Source organism: Pezoporus occidentalis, unplaced genomic scaffold (assembly GCF_034315485.1).
Source record: "Pezoporus occidentalis ecotype Australia unplaced genomic scaffold, CSIRO_AGI_Poc_V1 ctg64, whole genome shotgun sequence".
In the NCBI taxonomy this organism is placed as follows: domain Eukaryota; kingdom Metazoa; phylum Chordata; class Aves; order Psittaciformes; family Psittacidae; genus Pezoporus; species Pezoporus occidentalis.
The window spans coordinates 448,493-470,481 of NW_026915987.1; the positions used below are offsets into that span (position 1 = coordinate 448,493).

A 21,989-nucleotide genomic window follows, 5' to 3' on the forward strand; every position below is an offset into this window, starting at 1 on the left:
CACACCTCCCTTTGCTGCAAGACATCCTCTGTTGAGCAAAGTCAGATTACTCTGTGAGATGGGCTGACCTCTGTAATTAAAGTATTACACTGTTGCATACTCAGGGTTTTTTTTCAGGTGACACACTTTTTATTTCCCCCCCCCCCCCCCCCCTCTAATATCCATATTGTCCTGAGAGCCTTAAGGAAGTATAACAAAGGAAGGTATTCAGCCTTTGGCCTCAGAATGCTTGAAGAGAAATATCTGGAGACATTAAGCAACCACCAACATGGCCTGCTGTATATCTCTTAGTGTTACTGACATAAAATACAATTGTGCTGCATAATACATATAAATGTACATACCTTGAAAATATACCTCATCCATTTCACAAAGGCAGATCCAGCTGTAAATTAAGGGATGAGACAGTATGGATGGCTGTAAAGGTTTTATGGCCACTGTCTAGGACAACTGCATGAGTCACAAGTGACAGGCCCAAAAGTGAGTTATGCATCTCTTCTTATAGCAATGATGATAAAAATCCTGTAACAACCCACACCATAGTACATTTTGTTTATGCTGCATATTTTCTTTGATTCCCTGCATCTTTCCATTTCCTCTGCCTTTTTCTCCACTAATTCTATAGAAAGAAGTCAATCTGTGATACAGACAGTGGCACTATAAAGGGAGCATCTATATTTGCAAGTGCAGAATAAATTCAGTTAATCTGAGTTGAGATTTATATCCTGGTGTGTGGAGTACAGGAGTTTGGACACTACAGGGGTTGTCATGGTCACAGTCTCTGGTAATAAACATGCAGAGACATGGAGAATTTTCAGAACCCATCAGCTCAGAAAGTCCAATATTGTGCTCCTGGCAGGAAATACAATAAGTTATAGAAGAAGAGACCACTCTCTATTGTTGGGTTTCTTCTTAATTCACTATGGAAGAACAAAACCAAGCAGTCAGAAAAATATGTGTATTCTAAAAGATTCTTTTCATGTATTCACTCATACTCACTTTCATTTGGCACCTTTGAGTGCCATCCAGGTTATTTTCAAGCAGACAAACAAGTCATCACCTTAATTTCTGCCCATCTTATAAATGAAGGATAATAACCCACAAGTTATGCCCATAAATACAAAACTCACCAGTTAGAGACGATCCATTTCTCATTGTGGGGCTGTAAAAGCATTTTAAAAGCAAATTGAGTCACATCAAATAAGAACTTAGGAATATAAGTTTAATTCTCTTTTTATGTATACTTAAACGTTGCTTATGGTCAGAAAATGACTTGAAAGCTAATTTCATTTTCTCAGCTATGATTCATTAGTTCATTCCCAACCTCGAGAAGTCTCCTTCCAACGCCAGCAAATGAAAGAGATCCGCAGTGGTTGTGTCACTTACCATCAGCATCTGACGAGCCTTATTAAAGCTTTTGAGGAACTGCTTCAAGCCAGTGATGTAGATTATTATGTTGCTGAAGGCTTCCGTGAACAACTGAATCAAAGTGTGCTACTGTTTGGGAAGCTAGAAGGGCAAATCCTGTATGGTAAGTAGCAGTATTTTGTGCTTCTTGGCTGAAATATATTAACATTCTTGGAATTTGAAGGTTTTTTTTTCCTCTTTTCAGTGAAAAGAAAACCTTACTTCCTCTTGGTTGTTTTTAAATGATTTATAGTGAGGACTGTCTTGGGAAGCACAATTTTAATGCTCCACAAAGACTCGATTTTACTCCTGCAGTTATCCTCTGTGTTGACACCTTCCATTTTGAGTTATCTCAGCATATGCATATTTTAACTGTTTAAAAGATAGTGGTTATGGTTTACTAGAAGTTTAGTTGCAAGTAGGCTTTAGGATTTTCTGTATCAGGAACCAGCCCAGCTGATTTGTTGAGCCTGAGCACCAGATATCTCCATTGAAGGGTTCTCCCAGTTGGTTTTTAATACAATCTATGTTTAACTAAACCCCCAAAATTACAAGTTCCTGAAGTTTTTCCCCTAAACTGCAGTCATTTGCAAGAAGGGTAAATGAAGTGCAGAGATCAGGACTGTACTTCAGAGTCAAATATAGAAATGATTATAACCATATATGATATGGCTGATTTCTATGCCCAGTTCCTTTAAAGAAACCACAGGGAATCTTGCATTGGACAGCTGGGAGATAATACCAATTGATTGGTTCCTGTAGAAATAACACAAGTTAAATCGTGTGCAGGTATAAAATCATCTGTCATGCAATGTACCAAGAAAAAGGACCATAGATGTCACAGAGAAACCTACCCAGATGGTGCACATGGACAGTTAGGGGGGAGAAAGGGAAAATCTGTTTGGTTAGAAGGCAAAGGAGAAGAATTCCTTCAGAATTTTGAGTAGCTCATGAGTTAGAGACTGTGGTATTGCAAATCAGTGCGTATTTGCAGGGCATAATAGTAGAATAAGAGCCTTCTGAGCAGAGGTCCTAGGTGAAGTCAAGTAGAGAAGTGTTGGCCTTGTGTTAGAGAAAGCCAGGCACCGAATGGAGTCCATAACCCAAGGAAAGGACATTGTAATGTGTACTGGTAAGCAAAGCCCTTTGAATTATCAGTGAGAACTGGCATGTTGTCTGAAAAATGGGAGCAGTTTATCCCAGTTTTCCCACCTATTCTCTGGCAAAGCATTAAGTTGGAATGTCTAAAGTGGGACCACATCAGGACATATATTATTCCTATATATATATTATTAAAATTACCATTACTAGTTATTTTCCTAAGAGACCTGCATCTTGCTGCCAGGTAGTCCAGCTTGTTAAGAAAAACACTCTAATAGAGAGCTAAAATGCAACCATGTTTGGTAAAATGAGCATCAAAGTCAAACTTTATCACCTGAAGGAAGAGTACCTTGTACATGTTGCCTTCAGTCCATAGCTGGAAGAAAGTTAGCAGCACAATGCTGGAAAAGGGATGCTTTCATGGGTGAAATTCAGCAAGAAGGACCTTTTCCTATCATCACAAAGTTGCTCTTTCTGACCCAAAAGCAATACTTCCACAGATGTCAGTACAAAACTGCTACCTTCAGCGAAACACTTGAGCTGGCCTGAAATAGGGCTTCTGACCCCCACGTCTTCCCAGAATTGGCTCCAGAAGCTCACTTTGTTCAGAACCATCCAGGCCCCAGCCATACAATGATCTGTATTCTGCCTTTCATTAAAGGTAGTGGCAGCATGTTGCAGTTTCAATTGCTCATATAAAGGAGTTGTATATGAGAAAAAGGTATTATGGCTACTGTGTCATAGCATAGTGTAATAAAAGATTGAGTGTATTCAATGATTTCAGTGGCTACAGATTCCTTGCATTACAAATGAGAAGACTCTGTAGTGAATAAACATTAAATGCCTTTAAACCAACAGATGGTACCCTATATACTATGAAAAGACACTGACAACTGAGACAATTCAATATATCTAACACAATGGTGCTGCATTGAATCACACATTAAAGTAAAATGACGTTTGTAGGGTTATAAAGAACAGCCAGTGTACTAAGAATTGACTGTAAAGATGCATCAACAACCGTCTGTCTCTGCATTTCCATCCTGACCTTCAGTTCATTCCCCTGCATTTGCAGCTGTGCAGCTCTTGCCTTCCACCTCTGCTTAAAGGCACTAGGGAGTCAGAATATGGGGAGCCAAGGGGACACCACGGAACTCTTATTTCCTTTGTTAAATCAGTGTCTGAATCCAGCTCTCTTGCACTGGATTGTGCTTGTGTGCACCATTGGGAATATTGCAGGCAAAATCCTGTGTATGCCCCTTTATTGAGGATAACTGGTGAGCCCGGGTGGACAAAATCCAAATGTGATGGAATTGGGTTTATGTATTTTGTTTTATTGAAGAAATAATGGCATGTAGGCCTAATCCTTTTGCTATATAGCACAAATTTTACATCTGTGTGCTAACTGAAACCCCAAAGCCGTAAAATCTGGCACCTGTGGTACCTTGTAATTCTTTTTGAACTCCAGAGAATATTGCTTTGTTGCTGGGCTGTAAATAGTTGTGCATTTAACACTAATACACAGTGTGTTGAGTATCTGTTGGCTTCTCTAATTTCTCCTTAATTTACCATTCTGTATATGAATAGTTAAAGATGGGGGGGGGGGGGGAAGTATAATTCTCAATATCTGTTTTTAACCAGATCTTTCTGCTTTGCAGGAGAAGCAATAGGGGCAGAAGTCACTATACTTTATGAATTAGCTCAAAGGTAAGAGTGCAACTGAATGTTTATCAAATGGTTGTTAAGTTGATAAGGATGCTCCATGTTTTGTAGCACAACTTCCACTCTTTTGCTTTCTGAAGGGCTTTGCTTATGTTGCATGTTTCATTTAATATCCATTTAGTTAATAAAATATCCATAGAAATGAAACAAAGGCCTTTTTTTCCCCCACTTCTCATCACACTGAGATCCTGAGAAGCATCAAGCTACCAGCTTTGTTTCTTTCATGAACAAACAAAATGTGCTATAAGACACTGTGTGTGCTCAGATATTACCCTAATTGCAGCTGCCAGGAAGGATACTCAGCTACCTTTCTGCTGCTGTGACCTTGGGGGCTGGCTCAGGATGACTGGAGCATGATGCTGGTGCAGTTTGTTCTCTATCACCCTTATGCTGAAGGTGAAGAGAGCAGGTGGTGTTATGCTGCATGTGTTGGTTTTATGCCAGCCTGGGATTCTTTTGTGCTACAGAAATCCTCAGCTACCTGTTCAAGGCAGCTTGAGGTCCCCTTAACTCAATGATAACTGCCTAGTGCTGGGACATAATCCTGGCCTGAAGGTCCATTTGATTCTTTCTGCTGACTTCAGTGAGGTCTGGATTTCAGTTTTGATCTGTTACTGTGGTTTGTCATGTTCTGTCACATAAATTCACTCCTGTACATTTGCCACTGTGCTCTCTATTCATGCTTCTAAAGTAATAAACCAATTTCTATATTTGAAAACATTTTGTTTGGCACAAAAGGGATAACGAGAAGAACACCGCTATGTACCAGCAACTGAAGGAGGAGTCACCTGTACCATCTGCTCTTCATAGCTTGTCTGACTTTGATTTGTCAGAAAAGTCATCTCTTGGCTCACCTGAGCCCCGGGACGACCTGGAAGGACAGCATGGCACATTGGCGCTTCTGCCAAACAAGTTTCCCCCAGGTAATTTATTCCCCCACTGAAGATTCACTGGGTATTGGGAAAAAATGCCCTAAATAAGACACCAGGGAACTAATTAAGAAATAATGAAGAATGTTTGTCTGCTTCAGCTTTCCAGGATCCTGGCATAATCATTGCAATTTCAGTAATAAGACATCTAGAGATGACAACGATTTGAACTGCCTCCTGCTTGAAACAAAATTAGCTTGGATGTTTTGTGTCTTTGTTGTTTTAGACTGCCATCTTTTTACAGTACTCCAGACGGTCTTTAAATAGACATGTTATAAGGGGAAAACAGACAATTGTCAAGAGAATATTACATAGAAAAAGAGAGATTTTTCTAATTTTATAAAAGTCAGTGTTATGTTTCCTTGAGAATTGTAAGTGCTGCATAATTAATAAGTGGTGTTGTGTTTGACCTGGATAGTTTCACTAAGCACAAGTGATGCAGTAGTTTGTTATAGCCAGCGATGAAAATTTAATAGCTGAGATAGCACATGCTGTTCAGGAGGAAAATACTGCAGAGTAAACCAGGAGTGTGTGACATGGATAAATTGACAAATGAGGTGGTGACAGTTAGAACAGATAAGTTCCTGAGTGAAGCTGAAGCTCACAGCCAACGGAAGAAAAATTGTAGAACGGGAAAGCAAGAAGGGAAAGGTACAGTAATGAAATTTGGTAGAAGAGATGTATTTATCGTGGCATGCATTGTGTAAGTCAAAGTCAAATTGATACCTGAGTTACTCTGGTAAGCTTCCCATTATTAGAAGGTAAAATATATGCTGTTGGTGTGTTGAGCCTGAATGTGAGGCTGCATTGCAGAGCTTTGGATTTGTTTCCCAGTATGTGCAATGTTTTAACTGGGCAAATTTGCTATCTACTACAGTTTTGTAGGAAGAAATTGTTTAAGGAGCCTTAAAACTAGGCCGTTTTTTAAGTTAAAATGGAGTTGTCATTCCATTTTTCATATGGAAAAAGTTCTTGTGGTGTCAGATACCTAATGTCTACCAGTTTGAACAGTTCTGTATTATTTTTTAGTGTTAACTCACATTAGATTTGACAGGAGTACACAGTGTAAGGGAATACAATCATTTACTCTGAATAAGAAGCGGTCTGTTGGTTTATTTAGAGTTACTAATGGAGCATCTGCAAGAAATTAGAATCCTGAGACAACGTTTAGAATACTCCATAAAAACTAATGAGAGGCTGAGGAAGCAGCTTGAGAGACAAGTAATGGACAAGGAACTAGATCAAGGTAAGGATTTATTCCATAGCAAACAAAATCCACTTTTCCTGCTTTAAAGCTCGAGGGATGAAATGCTGCTGGAAATGTTTTGTGTGCTTTTTAGGCTAAATCCCACCCCTAAACAGTTTGGAAATGCTGGGTCTTTCTCTGAGCACTGCTGCATCTCAAGCTCCAGCAGCAGACACAGCTTCACCATGCTGCGTGTACAGTAGCATTAATAGAGACTTAATATGCCTCTTCCTTAAGTCCATTGCTTGAAATGTATCCAGGACTGATGCACAAATCTTATTTCTACCTCTCTGAGTTAACACCACACAGCCTCAAACCTGCAATTGTGTGTAGTGCTGAGAGAACAGGACAACCAGGTAGTTTTATGGCGTTTGATGATGCTGTGCTTGAATTTCATAACAGGGAATTGAAACCTTTCTACTTCTGTTATCGACAAATAGCCTGCTTTATTTTTTTTTTGTTCCCTTTTTGTGCCTTTGGGATATCATTATTGTTGTAATGATCATGGATTCTAGGATGTCATCTTCTTTTCATTCTCTGCCATGTGCAGCCAGGGATAGTTGCAGGAGAGGAAGCCCATTTTAACAACGCAATTTCAGTGAGGCCTGGACCCACTCTGAATATAGGAGGAGGTGCTTTGTTCTAAATTACAATGCTGCTATTGATCCAAAGTAGGAGTTCTGTGGAATTAGCTTTCCTGTGCCTACTCCATGTATACCTGGGGTGGTCAGTACAGCACCACTGCTAACAGCACTGTTGGGAGATGCCTCCTCTGGAATTTTCTGAGTGCTTTGAAGCCAGCTTGTATTCACATACAGGGACAAAATATCTGTAAGGCAGAGCCTAGGTCCAGCTTGTCATTTGAATTGATTGGTGTCAGAAATGTCTTCTGCACAAAATAACATCCCGAGTTAATAAGAAATACCTGACAGCAACTGATGGAAATTGGTTTTCGTTCCAAACTCTAAAATAAAGCAGTGGATGAAAATCACTAAAAATAGGCATGCAAATTCAGAGTCACAGCTCAGCACTGCTTGCTTTCAGCATCTTTGAAACCCAAACTCTGTGGTACCTTTAAAACTTCTCCCAGGAGGGTAGCCAGGCTCTCACTGGGGATGCTTTTGCAGCACCTTTTCAAGCACACCATACCAGGCATACTTTCCTAATCTTCATTCTGTTCTTGTTCTCCTTCCCACGTTTTTCCCCACAGGACAACTGATTAATATGCAATATTACTCAGACTGGAAGCAGGCAATAAATACTTACATGCTTTCCTTTTACTCAGTTTCACTAATGTTGACATTAGATTCATTATGTTTTACATCATCCCCATGATCCACTTCTGTTGTTGTTTAAATGGAGACTACCTGCAAATAGCAGTTGGCTTTCAGGAATAATTTACAGTGATGGAAAGGTGTATAAAAGCATCCATTTCATTCATGAAGTATTTACGCTGCTGGAAAGGCATACTGTTCCCATGAAATAACCACACTGAAACACTTCCAACTCTTTTACAGCTTCATAAAGATTCTGGCAAGGGCATCCATTAATGCAGTGAAAGTATATTTTCTTTATAAACTGTCTTTTACCTTCCATCTGTCTTCTTGTTGCCTTAGTGCATCTGCAAATGCATGGAGGGGAAATCTGGAAGAGAAAGAAGGAACTACCTGTTAGAACAGCTCATTTTTGTTACTATGATCTCTCAGTGCTTCCTGTTTGTTTTGAAGATCTCTTTCATGTTATCAATATGGATATCCTCTCTCCTAGTAATGATGCCTTTTTCTTCCTAATAGATGGGCTTTTTTTTTGGCTTTAAGGGCAAAAATGAGTCCCTTAGTGAAGCTGAAGCAGATTTTAGCTTTGGGACATAATAGTTCAACGTTTGAACTTAATATCCTTAGTTTGTTTTCCATCAAAAACCAAAACCAACTTGTAACATACTTAATTGCTGATGAAAGCCTGTGAAATTCGTGTGATTATTGTTTGTTCAATCAAAGGTAATGCACAGATTTGTTCTTGTTTGCTAAATATTAGATGGATGTATGTACACACATCTGCCCACTATTTTTGCTATACTATTTCTAATATTTAGATTCTCTAAGTGTTTAAATGCCTCTGGGCTTCCAGTGTTCTATAAATGACTCAAGTGCTGGTAATGACTACATCGTTACTGTAGAGCTGAGGTTTGCAGTGCAAGGAGAACCGAAATAATTGCTTCTATAATTTCAAATGTTAGGCTTCCAAATCAAATCAAAGGTTTAATTTTGAGTTTCCAAGGTTTCAGATCTTATTAATGGCAGTTAACATTAAAAGGGGTTTTTGTTTGCCTTATTTTTAGCCCATAAGTAAGTAATGTATCTACTCAGGCTTCAGCTTTAGTATGCCTTTATTTTGCTTTACTGGGAATGAATATTGGCTTCCTCTTGGCTGTGATTTTCAGCAATGCCTGTCTTTCAGTCAGTGTTTTCTTTGAAACCATCAAGGTACACTTCCTTAGCACTCACTTTTTTCAGCACAAAACATAATGAAGACTCAAGTGTATTGCAATTGTAGGCCCTGATGCTCCACTTTACTGTGGTTAGATGGACCTTTTGCATCTATGGAGAGCGTAATTGATGTCAGCAGGGCTCTGCACAGAAGTAGTCGTCTCGGCAGTGGGTCAAATTGCAGGATTGTGGCCCTATTACCACTGGTTCTACATTATCCCTTATTATGTAAGATAACTGGTAGTTATATTCTAAAGCCTTTCAGTAGAACTGTGATAGCATAACTTGTCAAATAGGATAAAGCTGGGTGATGGGCAATAAATTAAATTAGAATCAAGATGAGACCATCAAGCCTTGCCACTTCAAGTTGAATTGCTTTGTTAGAATCTGAAAGGGAAAAGCCTTTTGAGTTCGCATAGCTACTTCTACTCTTTAACATATAGATAGTAAAATGCCATTAGTGCCAGGCTTCTAGAGCCTTTGAGTCTTTCAGTAACGACAAGAGGTGCATATCATGGCACGCTACATCCCAGTTAGGTAGTGGGTAAAAGCTTCAATTGGGATTACAATAAAAATGAGATTACTCAGAGGAAGTGCAGCACATCAAACTGAAGTGAACTGCCAGAGCTGAAAGGCATCCTCCTCATACATTCAGCTAATTTTTGTGCCAGCTGGTTATTTCTCCATTAACCAAATAGTTGACACTCATGTAGCTGTCTGAAGCTTTAAAGCGTGGGATATACTGGGATAATCAATCAACTGAAAACTATTCTTAATAGTAACATTAATTCTGGTGGGTCCTGAAGTGTTTTACTGACTATAAGCAGGTTATAAAGGGCAATAACAGAGGTAGCCCCCTTGAGAGTGGAGTGCATCACTTTTCAGACTGTAGTGGTAACATTACACATTGCTATGGGATGAGTAGCAAAGATACAGTGTGTTGTGAGGATAACCTAGGCTGAATTTGACTGGATACACAAGTTAACACTTTATAGAACTAGTACAGTAAGAAAGATCCTCAGAGTGGGTTTCTAAAAGATAGACATCTAAGTCTGTGCTGGTTACTCAGAACTTCTCATGAAAGCACTGAAGAGTCGTGCTTCCCTTTGGAGGAGAGGACAGGGCATCTCATCTGCAGAGAAGACACATTGAGTAGCTCTGTGGTGGTGCCCATTTCTCCCCATGATGGTTGGTCCACACTGGCTCAGTTATCTAAATTTTAGACACATGAATTGAAGAGGGATGAATCTTCATCCCTGTGATCATAAATGGGTTCTTGCTTTGTAATCAGAGGCAAAAGCAGTGTCTCCAGTCTTATGTTCTAGACTCGTGCGGTAACAGATCTGTTGCCAGACTATCGATGTTACTTCCTGCACCGTGGATTAGTTGGTAGAATCTAGTGGTCCTTTGCAATGATATCATTAAATACAACAGGGTATGATCAGAGCCAGACTGAAATATATGGGAAACCTTCCTCCAGTTTGCATAACTTTCAACGAATAGCAATGTCACAAAATCCTCCTGCATTTTGTCCTGTTGGAGTATCAGCGGATAGGTAAGGACTGCCAGGGATAATTTTGCCATTTTGGTAATGGTTGCCCAGCAATGAGAGGTACTTTGGATTACTTGGCATTAACCTGAACTGCCTTTTAGTCTATGGGGATAACCTTCAAAATAGAGAGAGGAGAAATCATAGCATGTTTTTCTGCAATTTCTTAAATTGTTCTTGTCTGGAAGGTTTAATCTTTAATGACCTAGAGATGAGTCATAAATCATCTTTTCTGTATATATTTATAGGTTCTGCAAACATTTTTAACCGTGGCTCAGAGCAGCATAATTCCTTGACTTCTGAAATACATTTCCTGAGGAAGCAAAATCAAGTTCTGAATGCAATGCTAGCAAAAGGATCCAGAGGTAAGAATGACTGCAAGTCATTCCACATCAGAACACAATGAAATATTAACAGGCCATTCATTAAACTGACTTAACTGTTCTTCCCACCCCTGAAATGCCGTGCTCAGCCATAAGCATTCAAACTGGAGTTAATGATAAAGAAGTAGCAATAATACTCCTTTCTGTTGATTTGTAGCATTTTCCACTTGATATTCCCTTTCATTTCTCTGTGCTTCTTTTTGCATTTCTTTTGGTTCTATACATTTTTTTTCCTCTTCCCCCTGTGCCTTTTATTAACATTTTCTTCCTCCTTTTTCCCAGTGCTTTCATTCTGAAACCCTTTTAAAAACAATCCATAGGATAGCATTATTGCTGAAAATGAGACCAGTCAGTACAGAACAGTTGCAAAGGGAAGCAAACTAATTACATTTAGATTCTGTAATCTGCTACAGAGGCTTGACTGGACAGACCAGTCCAGGGTTGGAAGTAGATGATCTTAAGGTCTTTTCCAACCCTAACCATTCCATGATTCTATGACCAAGCCATCTTTTTGGAAGCACTTCAGAAGAGAACAGAACTGAGGGAATCCATTTGTAAGTATTTGTAATCTCTGAGATTAACTTTCAACTTCCCTCATTTTCACACCTATGAAGAGAGAATATTAAAGTCTCCCTCTCCTTTTCCCCAGGACAACGAACAACTCACCATGTAGGATTTTAAAAGCAGCTTAAGCCACAATTAGTTTATAATTCTCCATGATTTCAGGCAGTGTAAAAGCACTGGTGCCTCTTCCAGTTATGTATTCCCTCATTTGTTCTGGTACATCTTGGTGCTTATCAGTGTCTTCAAATTCTACTTGTTTAATTAATATACTTCTGCTTTTGTTTCCACGTTGACAATATGATCTGATAATATCAGGGTTTCTTTCTTAGAAGAACCATGATGAATAGAACATTGTTGCCCTTATGTGTAAAAATAATGTCAGTATTTCTGGAGTTCGGGAGCTTCTTTTCCTTTTAGTCCCGGATGCATTAGACAAAGAAAAGCCTCTTAGATACCTCCTGCTTATTTTGGTCTCAGGTGCTTTCTGTCTATCGTCTTAGCTTGGCCTTTCATTACTGAAGGGCTGGTGATGTACATTTTTAACAACGTGGGGGTTACCATTTTCATATGCTTTCAACAAGACTACTGAAGATGAGGGAAGGGTTCTAACTATTGGGAGATGGAATGATTGTCTCATTGCCAAGATCGACACTCTCTTTTCCAGTGCTAAATGTAGGATCATGGAAAACTTGGGGTCCCGGTAAGCCTCTATGAGTGTAGCTGTCTCAGTGTTCAGTTGTCCCTATCAGCAATTCCATGTCACAGGACCAGTTGGGGAAATGGCTTGTGCCAAGGGAAGGACTGATATATGGTACGTTTGGCAGATGAATAGGGCTGTGAAGGAGAAGACAGGGAGGAACATGGATACAACGTGCCCTAAAACAATCCCACTGAGATCTTTTCTTCCTCAAGAGAAGTCAAATCCATTCTTTGGTGAGGATTGGCAAAATTCATGTGCTTGCTTCAGGATCCACTAGTTGCTGACTGCTGTCCTTCTGACCAAATCCCAAGAGGTGCTGGGGGCATTTGGCCTATAAGGCTGTTCCCAGGTTTTTATTGAGCCATTATAAGTCCTATTACAGAAAATGTATCTAGCAAAAGTCATTAGAAAATTGAAATGCTGAGATCCTAAAACTCAAAAGAGCAGCTGTGATTTTTCTGGCAGTCTCTGAAAAAGCTGGTTTTGTTAAAGAGCATAGCTTTGGTGGGCTGTGGGCTTTGTAAATACCTGGTGTTTCTTCTTGTTTCAGATAAACAGAAGGAAAATGAAAAGCTGAGAGAATCTCTTTCTAAAAAGAATGCAATCATTGAGCATCTTCATGAGGATTATGAATGTATCAAGAGAGAAAATGAAAGGCTGCAAAAACAAATTGGCCAAAAGGAAGATGAAACCAGATATCTGACATGTCAAATTTACAGCAGTCGTAATGAGTTAAACAGGTATTGATTCTGTCCACATTTAGACATTCATTTAGAGAAGAAAATTGTCAGTGTGACAAGCACGTGTTTAGTCATAGCCATTAACATGAATGAGGTGCTTAGATTTTTTCCAAAGGCAAGGGAAGAATGATTGAGGAAGGGGGAATGGGTTTTAGATTTTGAAGCAAATTGAACTTTTAACTTAGGTATTTACTGGGATTTCACAGGTTGCAAACAGAAATTAATGTAAAGCAACATCAGTTCTCTGAGAATGAGAAGTTACTGCAGTCGCTCCGAACTGAGATCAAGGTTTATGAGAAGCTGGAAGAAGCAAGAAGGAGGAGGACAGGTATAAATGCACATCGTTTCTACACCCTTAGCCCTTGCAACCCATTGCTCTCTGAATATGACCCTGTCAAAAGGACAGTTGGTTAGGTTGCTGTTTCTACTCGCTTCTGCTATGCAAAGAACTGACAACTTGATAAAATACTGCTTTTTACCTTTGGAATGTAGCTGAGGTTGAGATTTGTGCTATGTTCTGACTTGGCACACCCAAGTTTCCTTTAGCTTTTTAGCTAAGCTAAAAACAAATACTGAGGGTCAGTGGCTCTGGCTGGATAAGCTTCATGGGGAGCTTTACCTGTCATCTAGGATTTGATATTTACTTGTCATCTAAGCACATGCTGCTGCATCCTCCCAGGTAGTGCTTACTCAGGTAGTCCTTTCTCTTGTCTGAATCCAAGGGTAGTGTCTTCTCCCTAGGGAGGGCAGAAGTGCTGGCACTGCCTTCTGAATTAGATGTTTAATTACTTCCTGCCTGTTTTTCTGTCACTAAAAGTGAGGAGTAGGAGTGACACTGACATAAGTTCTTCCTACCCCTTTTAAGAAATCTATACTATCACATAGCTGTTGGTGTGGTTAGGTAAAGAAGTGGAATGCTGTTCATTGCTGCTTACTCATTACGGTATCCAGCACATTTCCCACTGGAAGGGCTTGTAAAAGTTGATTATTTTTCTTCCTGCTTTTTTAAGTAATATGCCCTGCCATCACTTGTATTTCATGCATAGCTGCAGCAGAAGAGCCCTGTTGGCATAAGGCTTTAAGCCAAAGTTGGCTCAAGGATGGAACTAAATCTCCTTGCAGAACTGGTAATGTAATTAGAGAGTAGCAGCACTCTCCTCGTGCAGTTGAGCGCCTCCCCACTGTCTGGAGAACAGTTGGATTTCAGCATGAAAGAATACATGGAGTTTTTTGTGTGCTGACCTCCTTCTATGGAAAGACAAACACAGCCCTTGCTTTTCAGGTTCAGATTTGTTCCTGTGGTTGCCAGGCGATCACTGTTATTTCCTTTGCTCTTCTGTGTATAAAATGAAGCTCCCAATTCTACTTCATCCCTCCTCCGAGCTCAAAGATTACCTATTCCTTTTCCTTGCCCCAGACTGTGCATTAATGCACTTTTGTAAATCCTCTTCATGTTTGTTTTTATTGTGTTTTTTTTGTTTTGCTTTTGGCTTCTTAGCTTTTATGGACAAAGTGAAAGATAGTTTGGGGCTCTTTAAATCTTTCAAGGGTAAAAGCAATTAAGACATGCTTTTTTGTCAAACCATTAGCTTAATGCTGTTTGTAGTTAATTCGTAATACCAAGGATAAGGCTGGCTAGAATTTATTTGCTCAGCATTCTGATCCTAGCTAATATTATTTTAATTGTTAAAGATGTGAAGTGTTTCTGTTCAAATTGTCACAGATCCCAGATGTGCAGATGTGGCAGAAGAATTCCGGAAAGATCAGAATAATCCACTTGATTTACATGAGCTGTTGACTGAAATCCAGAGTTTGCGAGTGCAACTTGAGAGGAGCATCGAGACAAACAAGTCTTTGCATGAAAAACTAGAGGAACAGCTTTCAAAAGACAAGAAAGAGGAAGTGAAAGCAGTGTCAGCTCTAAATATCAACTATCTTTTGAGACAAGAATCTCAGCATTATGCAGGAATGAACGGTACTGTGCCATACATGCTTTTGTTACCCTGTAAAACCTGTGCCTTGTCCTTTACAGATGCTCTTAAAGCCTTGTACAACTTTGACTGTGCGTGTAGGAGCTGCCCATCAGCCTTCCAGATCCCTTTTCTCTTAGAGCATTTCACAGGGTGGTGAAATACACACTGTCTTACAGCCTCCAACTGTCACTTCCTTTTCCTTCCAGAAAAGCATTTGCAGACAGGCTCTGGGATGGAAGGTTGTCTGCATTAAATTGTCATACATTTTGCTTACCTGGGGGTTCTTTTTTGGATGCAGAGCTCTATAATGTTTGCTAAGGGCAAGTATATATTACTCAAGAATGATCAATAAGTGCACTAAATGGTTTTCTTTTTATACACCAGTTGTTCCCTTTTTGCCCTTGAGGAATACTTTACCTTTATTTCAATCAATCACTGTTAAGTGATACTGCTTTAGCAAATCAGGGAAAATGTAGTGTTTACACTCAGGGTTAGATTATTGTGCCAATATAGATGTGTGTGGGATACAGACGGCACAAGAATGTTCTTTCCTTGCTGCTGAAGTATTTTGCATAGTAACAGCTTTCCATACTTCCAGCATAAAGCCACCTCTCTTCCTGCTTGTATTTCCATCGTATTATGGCAACCAATAATAATGGGGCTTTTTGGGTCCATACAGCTGAACATGACTACTTAAATCTTATGTACCACCCAGAGCAGCATCAGCCAGAGGATTAGTGTGAGAGCTTGTGAGACATAACAGGGGTTTTTACCACCTTATTTGTGTGTCCATATCATGACTGGACATACATCCAGTCAGAATCATGCTTCAGATGAAATATATAATGAGCATAACTCTGTACAAGAAAGAAAGATGCTGAATGTAGCAAATAGCATTTATGGGTTGCTACCTTTCTCTGTGCACTTCATACTTGAACACTAAATTACAGTCTGTGCTCCATATGGGGATGGTTTCTTAGGGCCAGTCGTGATCAAGTAGGTGTGGAACAGCTATTGTGGGGAACCTTTATCACCAGTATCCCCAAATTGCATTTGTTCCTGGTTTGTTCTAGATAGAAACCTAGATGTTGCGTTTGACCTGTGTCAGGTAGAGTAGAGAGGAACTGGAGATACTCCTTATTTCTTTAAGAAAGTGGTGAATTGAGTTATAACAGCTTGGTTTGATATGGACCAGAAAAACTCCTTGGAATGTCAACAGCTGAATTCATTAGCTTTTTACATGTGCTGTGATTAGTCTTTACTCATAGGGAATTTGGAAGGTCTGAAGAGTAGGGAATACAGATATGATCTTTATGCTATAGCTGTGGAAGGTGTCATGCTTGTGGCGTTAATGAGAAGATTGCATTTGCTGATTAAAATGTCTTCATCAGGATGTATTTTAGATTTGATTTTGGGAGGTACCTAGGATTTGGGATAGATGCTAAAAAGATAAATGTGGGTAAATACTGGAAGATAGATGGTGCAGTACTACAAAATTAACTGTGTTTCTCTGCTTCCTGAGTCCAAATGCTGCATCAGCAAAAAAAGGGAACAGACACAGAGTTATGAATTGTTTTTTATGCATGTTAATGTTATGTGCTCTCCCTTGTCCTGTTTTTATATATAGAAAATCGTTGCAAATGCCCTGCTGCCAGCAGAAAGATTTGTGAGGTGCAGAAGCATGGACATTGCATTTCGCTAGTGAAACCAGGTACATCCCAACGTATCTTTAACGTGTGTGTTATCAGTAACCCAGGCTTGCTGTTTAAGATGAGTCTAGTGTCATAGAATCATAGAATGCTTAGTTCTACATGTAAGGATTAAAACTTTGTTTCTGCTCCAGGTACACACTCAGCCTCTAAAGACGACGTAGACAGCACTTCACACTGCAGTAGCACCTCATCCTCCAGCACAGCTTGCACCCCTCGCCTCGTGCCTGGGCATCGCATGTGGGCAGACAAAAACGGGCGCCACGTTCTTGGCTTGATTGAGGATTATAATGCTCTACGGAAGCAGATTTCAGAAGGGCAACAGGTTTTAGCAGAAATGGAGATTCCTTTAAGAGAGGTCACTGGTACGAAACTGCAGGAGCCTGGAATAAAGGTAAGCACTGAGAGCTGTTAAAGGATGGTGAATTTTACCTAGAGGTGCAAAATGCGCAGGTTACAAAAGCAAAGAACTAGGTTAATGGTGCAGCAGGCAACTGAGTCACTCTGTCAGGACACCTGCAGCCTGACAAGCTTCATCTAGATGCAGGCACCTATTTGTGATTCTGGGTTAATGAAGCTATGGGTGAATTAGTTAATTCTGGTTCTTTAATAAGCAATCACACTTCTACTTGCAACTTGAAATGAGGTGAAACTACTTGTTTTCACTCTGGAAATAGGCGATTGTTACACTGGAAGTAGTAAAGGCAAACAAAACCAACAAAAAAACTGCAATGCTTTAGAAAGGGCTTAAACTAGGGATATATATCAATAACCTATGGATAAAAATAATAAAGGAGATTTTCTTGTAATGAAGACTTGGCGTAAACCCAGGAACTATGAGACAGTTAAAAGAAATCTGATATGCAGCTGATGAAGTTCCCCACTTGGTAACACCAGGTTATAACTGTACATCAATGACTGATGTATACTAATGAGGCTTGTTTCGTATTAGGGAAGATTTTTAATATGTTTCCAATTCCTGGAAGCAGTCGAATGCTTGAGCAGTATCGGGAGCTTGAATATCCCATTAATGATTAAACACTGTCACTGAGGCAGTGTCACGTGTGACACAGCGGTATCAAGTCACAGTCCTCATGCTGTAGTCTTAAAACACAATAATTCTTAAACCAATAAAATGTTTTCCTTGTATTGAATGTCAGTCCTTTTCCTCTAGAATCAAGAGAACTAGTGTTTGTTAATGCTAATTTTTCTTTTTTAATACTGTTAATTTCTGGATACAGTTGATGATAGCAGGTTTGGGGTGGACTGAATAAGACAAATCTACCTACAAGCTTCAACAACAGGGAAGGAACGATCTGCACATGTCCATGGCAGTTAATAAGGAGCTAAGGAACCACAATAGAACAGCCTGGATCAGGCATTTAAAACACATGCCAGTGGTAAAAATAATGAAACCCTGGAATGGAGGGTGCTTGTAAGAGCAGATTATGTGAATGCCTGAAAAATTACATGTAATGCTTTCCTGCCTTGGAGTGGGAAAGTAAATGAGGTGACTAATGAAGGTCCTTTCACCCTTACAATTTTATGATAATATAAATGTGTAAAAAACCATGCTCATTGCTCTTCAAAAACCAGAAGGTCTGAACTGCATGGATAAATCTGCACTACTTATTTTGCCAGTCCTAATTAGTAAAGGTATTGAAGATGCAGTCTTCACCAATTCGGAACAACTTTTTGTGGGATCACATGTGTGCTCACACAGTAAAATGATGTCTGAATGACACTTAAGACTCTCTGAAGTATCATATATTTTCAAATGACCTAGTTAAGATCCTGATAATGACTGCAAAAGTAATCTGGCTAAGTTTGTAACTTGTGTTGTAGTGTAAAGATAAAAGCAGTTTTCACCATTTGCAGTTTCCTATCAAGCTTTACATCACTGAAATTTCAGACTACTTAGCAAATGGGTTATTTTATGTGGCAGGAGGGTTCTGGTTAGATAACAATGCTAAATACATACTCAAATGGAATACTGCACGGGGCAGGAACTGTGAATGCTTTTCTTTCATTACCCTTCCCCCTTCTGTATCACCATTGCTCTGGTAATTCATTTCCAACCCTTGCATTCTTCCCCTCCTTTATTTCACATTTATGCAATTTCTTCAATTTGGTTTTCTCATCTGTCAGCAGAGGAAAACATTTTATGTGTGTCCTGATAGTTCTTTTAGCATTAAATGGAAGAGTTTAAAGGGTCTGCTAAGGAAGAAACATCTATATTGCTTAAATTGATGTCTGTAATCATTTGACTTTCAAATAACATGACACGAAATGCAAATGGAGAGAGAAGAGAGTTGCCAACTATTACCATGTGGCATAGCAGCTCCAGTAAATATAATCTATTATTAATCATGGTTATTGATTAGGATAAATCCCCTCCCTCCCTGAGATTCTCAGATGATAATGCATAATTCAGCAGTCTTTGCAAACCAACAAATTAGCTTTTGGGGCACACAATAGCTGTGTACATCATCTTAAATACGAAATCAAAATGCCAATGGGGTTTAAACCATTAATTAAGATTACATTTTCATAACGTTTTAAGCATAAAATTTACCATGTCTCTAACCCTGTGCCACAGGTACCAGAGCAGGCAGCACTGCAGAGCTTTTCAGCAAACATTCACACAGTACAGCAGATCTTAGAAGAGGCTGCACGCTTACTCAAACTCCTTTGGAGAGTTTCCCTTCCACTGAAAGGTGTACACGGTACCACACATGGCACTCAGGTACTGCTGTGCTTCATTTGGTGGGGGGGGAGTTGTGGGGTTTAGTGGGTTTGGTGGTTGGCTGTGGGTGTTTTTACCTGTTTGGGGTTTCTTTCTTGTAATGTGTCATTTGGGAAAAATCTTTTGAAACCCCTGAACCTTGGATGTCTTTGGCCACATGGATTTACAGCTCCCATCACTGAAGGCTAAGGCTGAATGTGTGCTGGCTTTCTATCATATTGCATATGGAGGTGTTTATTTACACTTCTATTTGCCTATGCTTTATAGTACAGAGGTAATCTGTAGTAATACAGGAAACCCAGGCAGGCAAATGCTCCATTTCATCAAGAAAAGGTCTGGAGTCCCCGCTATAGAACCCGATTCAATTTGTTTATGTATATCCTAGTAACAAGAGAAACTTCAGCAACTTTGATGTAAAAGGAGAATGTAGCTCAGATTACATTTTGGGTGCCTAAGATGTAAAATAGCATGCTTTTTTACAAGTGTGACAAAAGCCCCAGACAAGTTTTATAACATTTTAACTAAAAATGATTGCACTGTGCAAATGAATGGAAGTAAACTGAATGAGGAATGAATTATCTATACTGTCATAATACCACCACTCAGCAATGAAACTGTTTCAAAGTCTGGCCTGAAAATGAATCTAAAGTGTTTTCACTGAGGGTTTTCTGTATGTGTTTCCTTAAAAGAAGCAGGATATTGCTGGGAAAATAACCCCAAACGTTAGGAAAAGTAAATATTTTCTATATCATTTTCATAACATTTTTGCTGTTATTTTCTAGCATCCTTCAATGTGTAAAATCATAAAAGCAGTAAGAATGAACTCTGCTGTCTAATATATTCACTGATGTTTCAGCTCCATATTTAGGATGTCTTGACAAGTGTGTATACTTCCATTTTTATCATGTGTATAATCTATATAGACAGCTTTATATTGGCCTGGATTGCAGTATCTGAACATAGCTCACACACATGGTGTGTGATGCATCTGATGCTTTAATGTTAGAGAGATCTTAAACCTTCTTGATCTGGATCAGTCACTTCTGAAAATCCAACCTTAACATGTGGAGTATCTGAATTCCCAGGACTGCACCTAATTAGAGCCTAATAGAATCTTTCCTGGAGTTTCTTATCTAACATCCTGAGATCTTAAGGATATTAGATTGTTTCTGATGTCTTTAAATGCAGTGTGTCTCTTCAAGCTGGAGTCTAAAAGATACTGAGCATTCACTGCCTCCTCTTCAGCCCCGCAGGAGTTGTGAGTAATCAGTTCTTCTGAAGAGCTAAATGCCAGGGGCAAATTCCAGAAGATACTATTAGTTAACAAGTGGCACAACAAGAAAAGAAGTAAATGTACAAGCTTAAGTTTGCATGAGAATCAAGATCCATGATGCTGGCAGACTATGTCAGGGCTGCTCATAGTCCTGTTTTACAAAATACTGATTTGGTTGGAATGGTGAAAACTGAAGCTTAAATGGTGACACTGTTAAATAATTTTGCAGTAGAACTGTCCCAGTCATCTGTACAATGTTTTTTAGCTCTTGAACGAAGGCAGCATTAACAGCACATTGGAGAAGGAAGCTGGAAGCTCTCAAGCTGGTAGGCAAGATACTTGCTGATCCCATAGCGCTGGCCTTCCTTACATTTTCCAGTTAGTTGAGGAGGACAGAAAAGGAAGAGAGGTCTGGAGGCTGAAAACCAAAAACAGACACTGGTGTTTAGGCTTTTCTCAGAACTAGAAGGAAAATGAATTGCAGTAAAAGCCAGTTAAGAATTATAGTTGTCTCTTGGCAGATATCATAGGAAATCATGGATATCACTGGGGAAGCGAGCATAGAAGGACAATCAGTGATGTTTCACTCCTCTGAGGAAGCTTAAAGGCTTTTGTACAAAAGTATTTAGCAATGCACAATATACTGTTATATAATAACTGATGTGTGTGTGTGTGTGTGTGTGTGTGTGTATGTATATATAAAATATATATAATACTTTAATATTACATTTTCTTCTCTCAATTTAGGATGATGGAATGAAAGCAGAAATATTTAGATTACGGAAGAAACTGTCTGAGCAAGAGAAGAAGTTACACAGCACAGTGAAACGCTTGCACTCCACAAACCAGCTGAAGGAAAACATGGAGAAAGTAATCATTGACCAGCGTAAGTGTATGCTTTATTACTGGTTCTTGTTTGATTTTTGTAGTCTGTGGCTACTTCTAAAATTGGAGAAACAAGAACATGGATTTTTACAAGGCTCTGTAGGGACAGGACAAGGGGGAGTGGCTTTAAACTGACAAATGGGAGATTTAGATTAGACATCAAGAATCTCTTCCCTGTGAGGGTGGTAAAATGGGCACAGGTTGCTCGGAGAAGCCGTGGCTACCCTATCCCTGGGCAGGGATTGGAACTGGATGAGCTTTAACGTTCCTTCCAACCCAAACCAGTCCGGGATTCTACTAAATGATGTATAAATTACTTGTATTAAATCCAAAATTGTTTTGTTCAGGTTTTAAACTCAAACTGCTCAGTTTGGGGTTGTCATACAAAAATCAAAGCTATTCTGGCATGTCTGTCCAAATAATATCCCTGGGGTATCTGCTGGTTTTCATTTGGTCAGTTCCTACTTCCAGTGACATCTCAGACGTACTGGGTAATTCCAAGAGTATAAATCAGCAGAGATTTTACCCTCCTGTCCAGAATGGTATCCCCACAGCCTCTCCATGCTCTCAGAAAGA

General features: G+C 39.4%; 1 protein-coding gene across 1 annotated transcript in view; it reads left to right on the forward strand.

The window, feature by feature from the left end:
* CDK5RAP2 (CDK5 regulatory subunit associated protein 2) overlaps positions 1 to 21,989 on the forward strand; it is an 80,330-nt gene that overhangs the window by 55,437 nt on the left and 2,904 nt on the right. Inside the window, 12 exon segments of the mRNA XM_062640308.1 lie at positions 1,299 to 1,531; positions 4,167 to 4,215; positions 4,969 to 5,153; positions 6,280 to 6,405; positions 10,689 to 10,805; positions 12,638 to 12,827; positions 13,034 to 13,155; positions 14,551 to 14,802; positions 16,428 to 16,511; positions 16,644 to 16,903; positions 19,109 to 19,255; positions 21,276 to 21,414. Of these exon segments, the coding sequence (XP_062496292.1) occupies positions 1,299 to 1,531; positions 4,167 to 4,215; positions 4,969 to 5,153; positions 6,280 to 6,405; positions 10,689 to 10,805; positions 12,638 to 12,827; positions 13,034 to 13,155; positions 14,551 to 14,802; positions 16,428 to 16,511; positions 16,644 to 16,903; positions 19,109 to 19,255; positions 21,276 to 21,414 (1,904 nt within the window).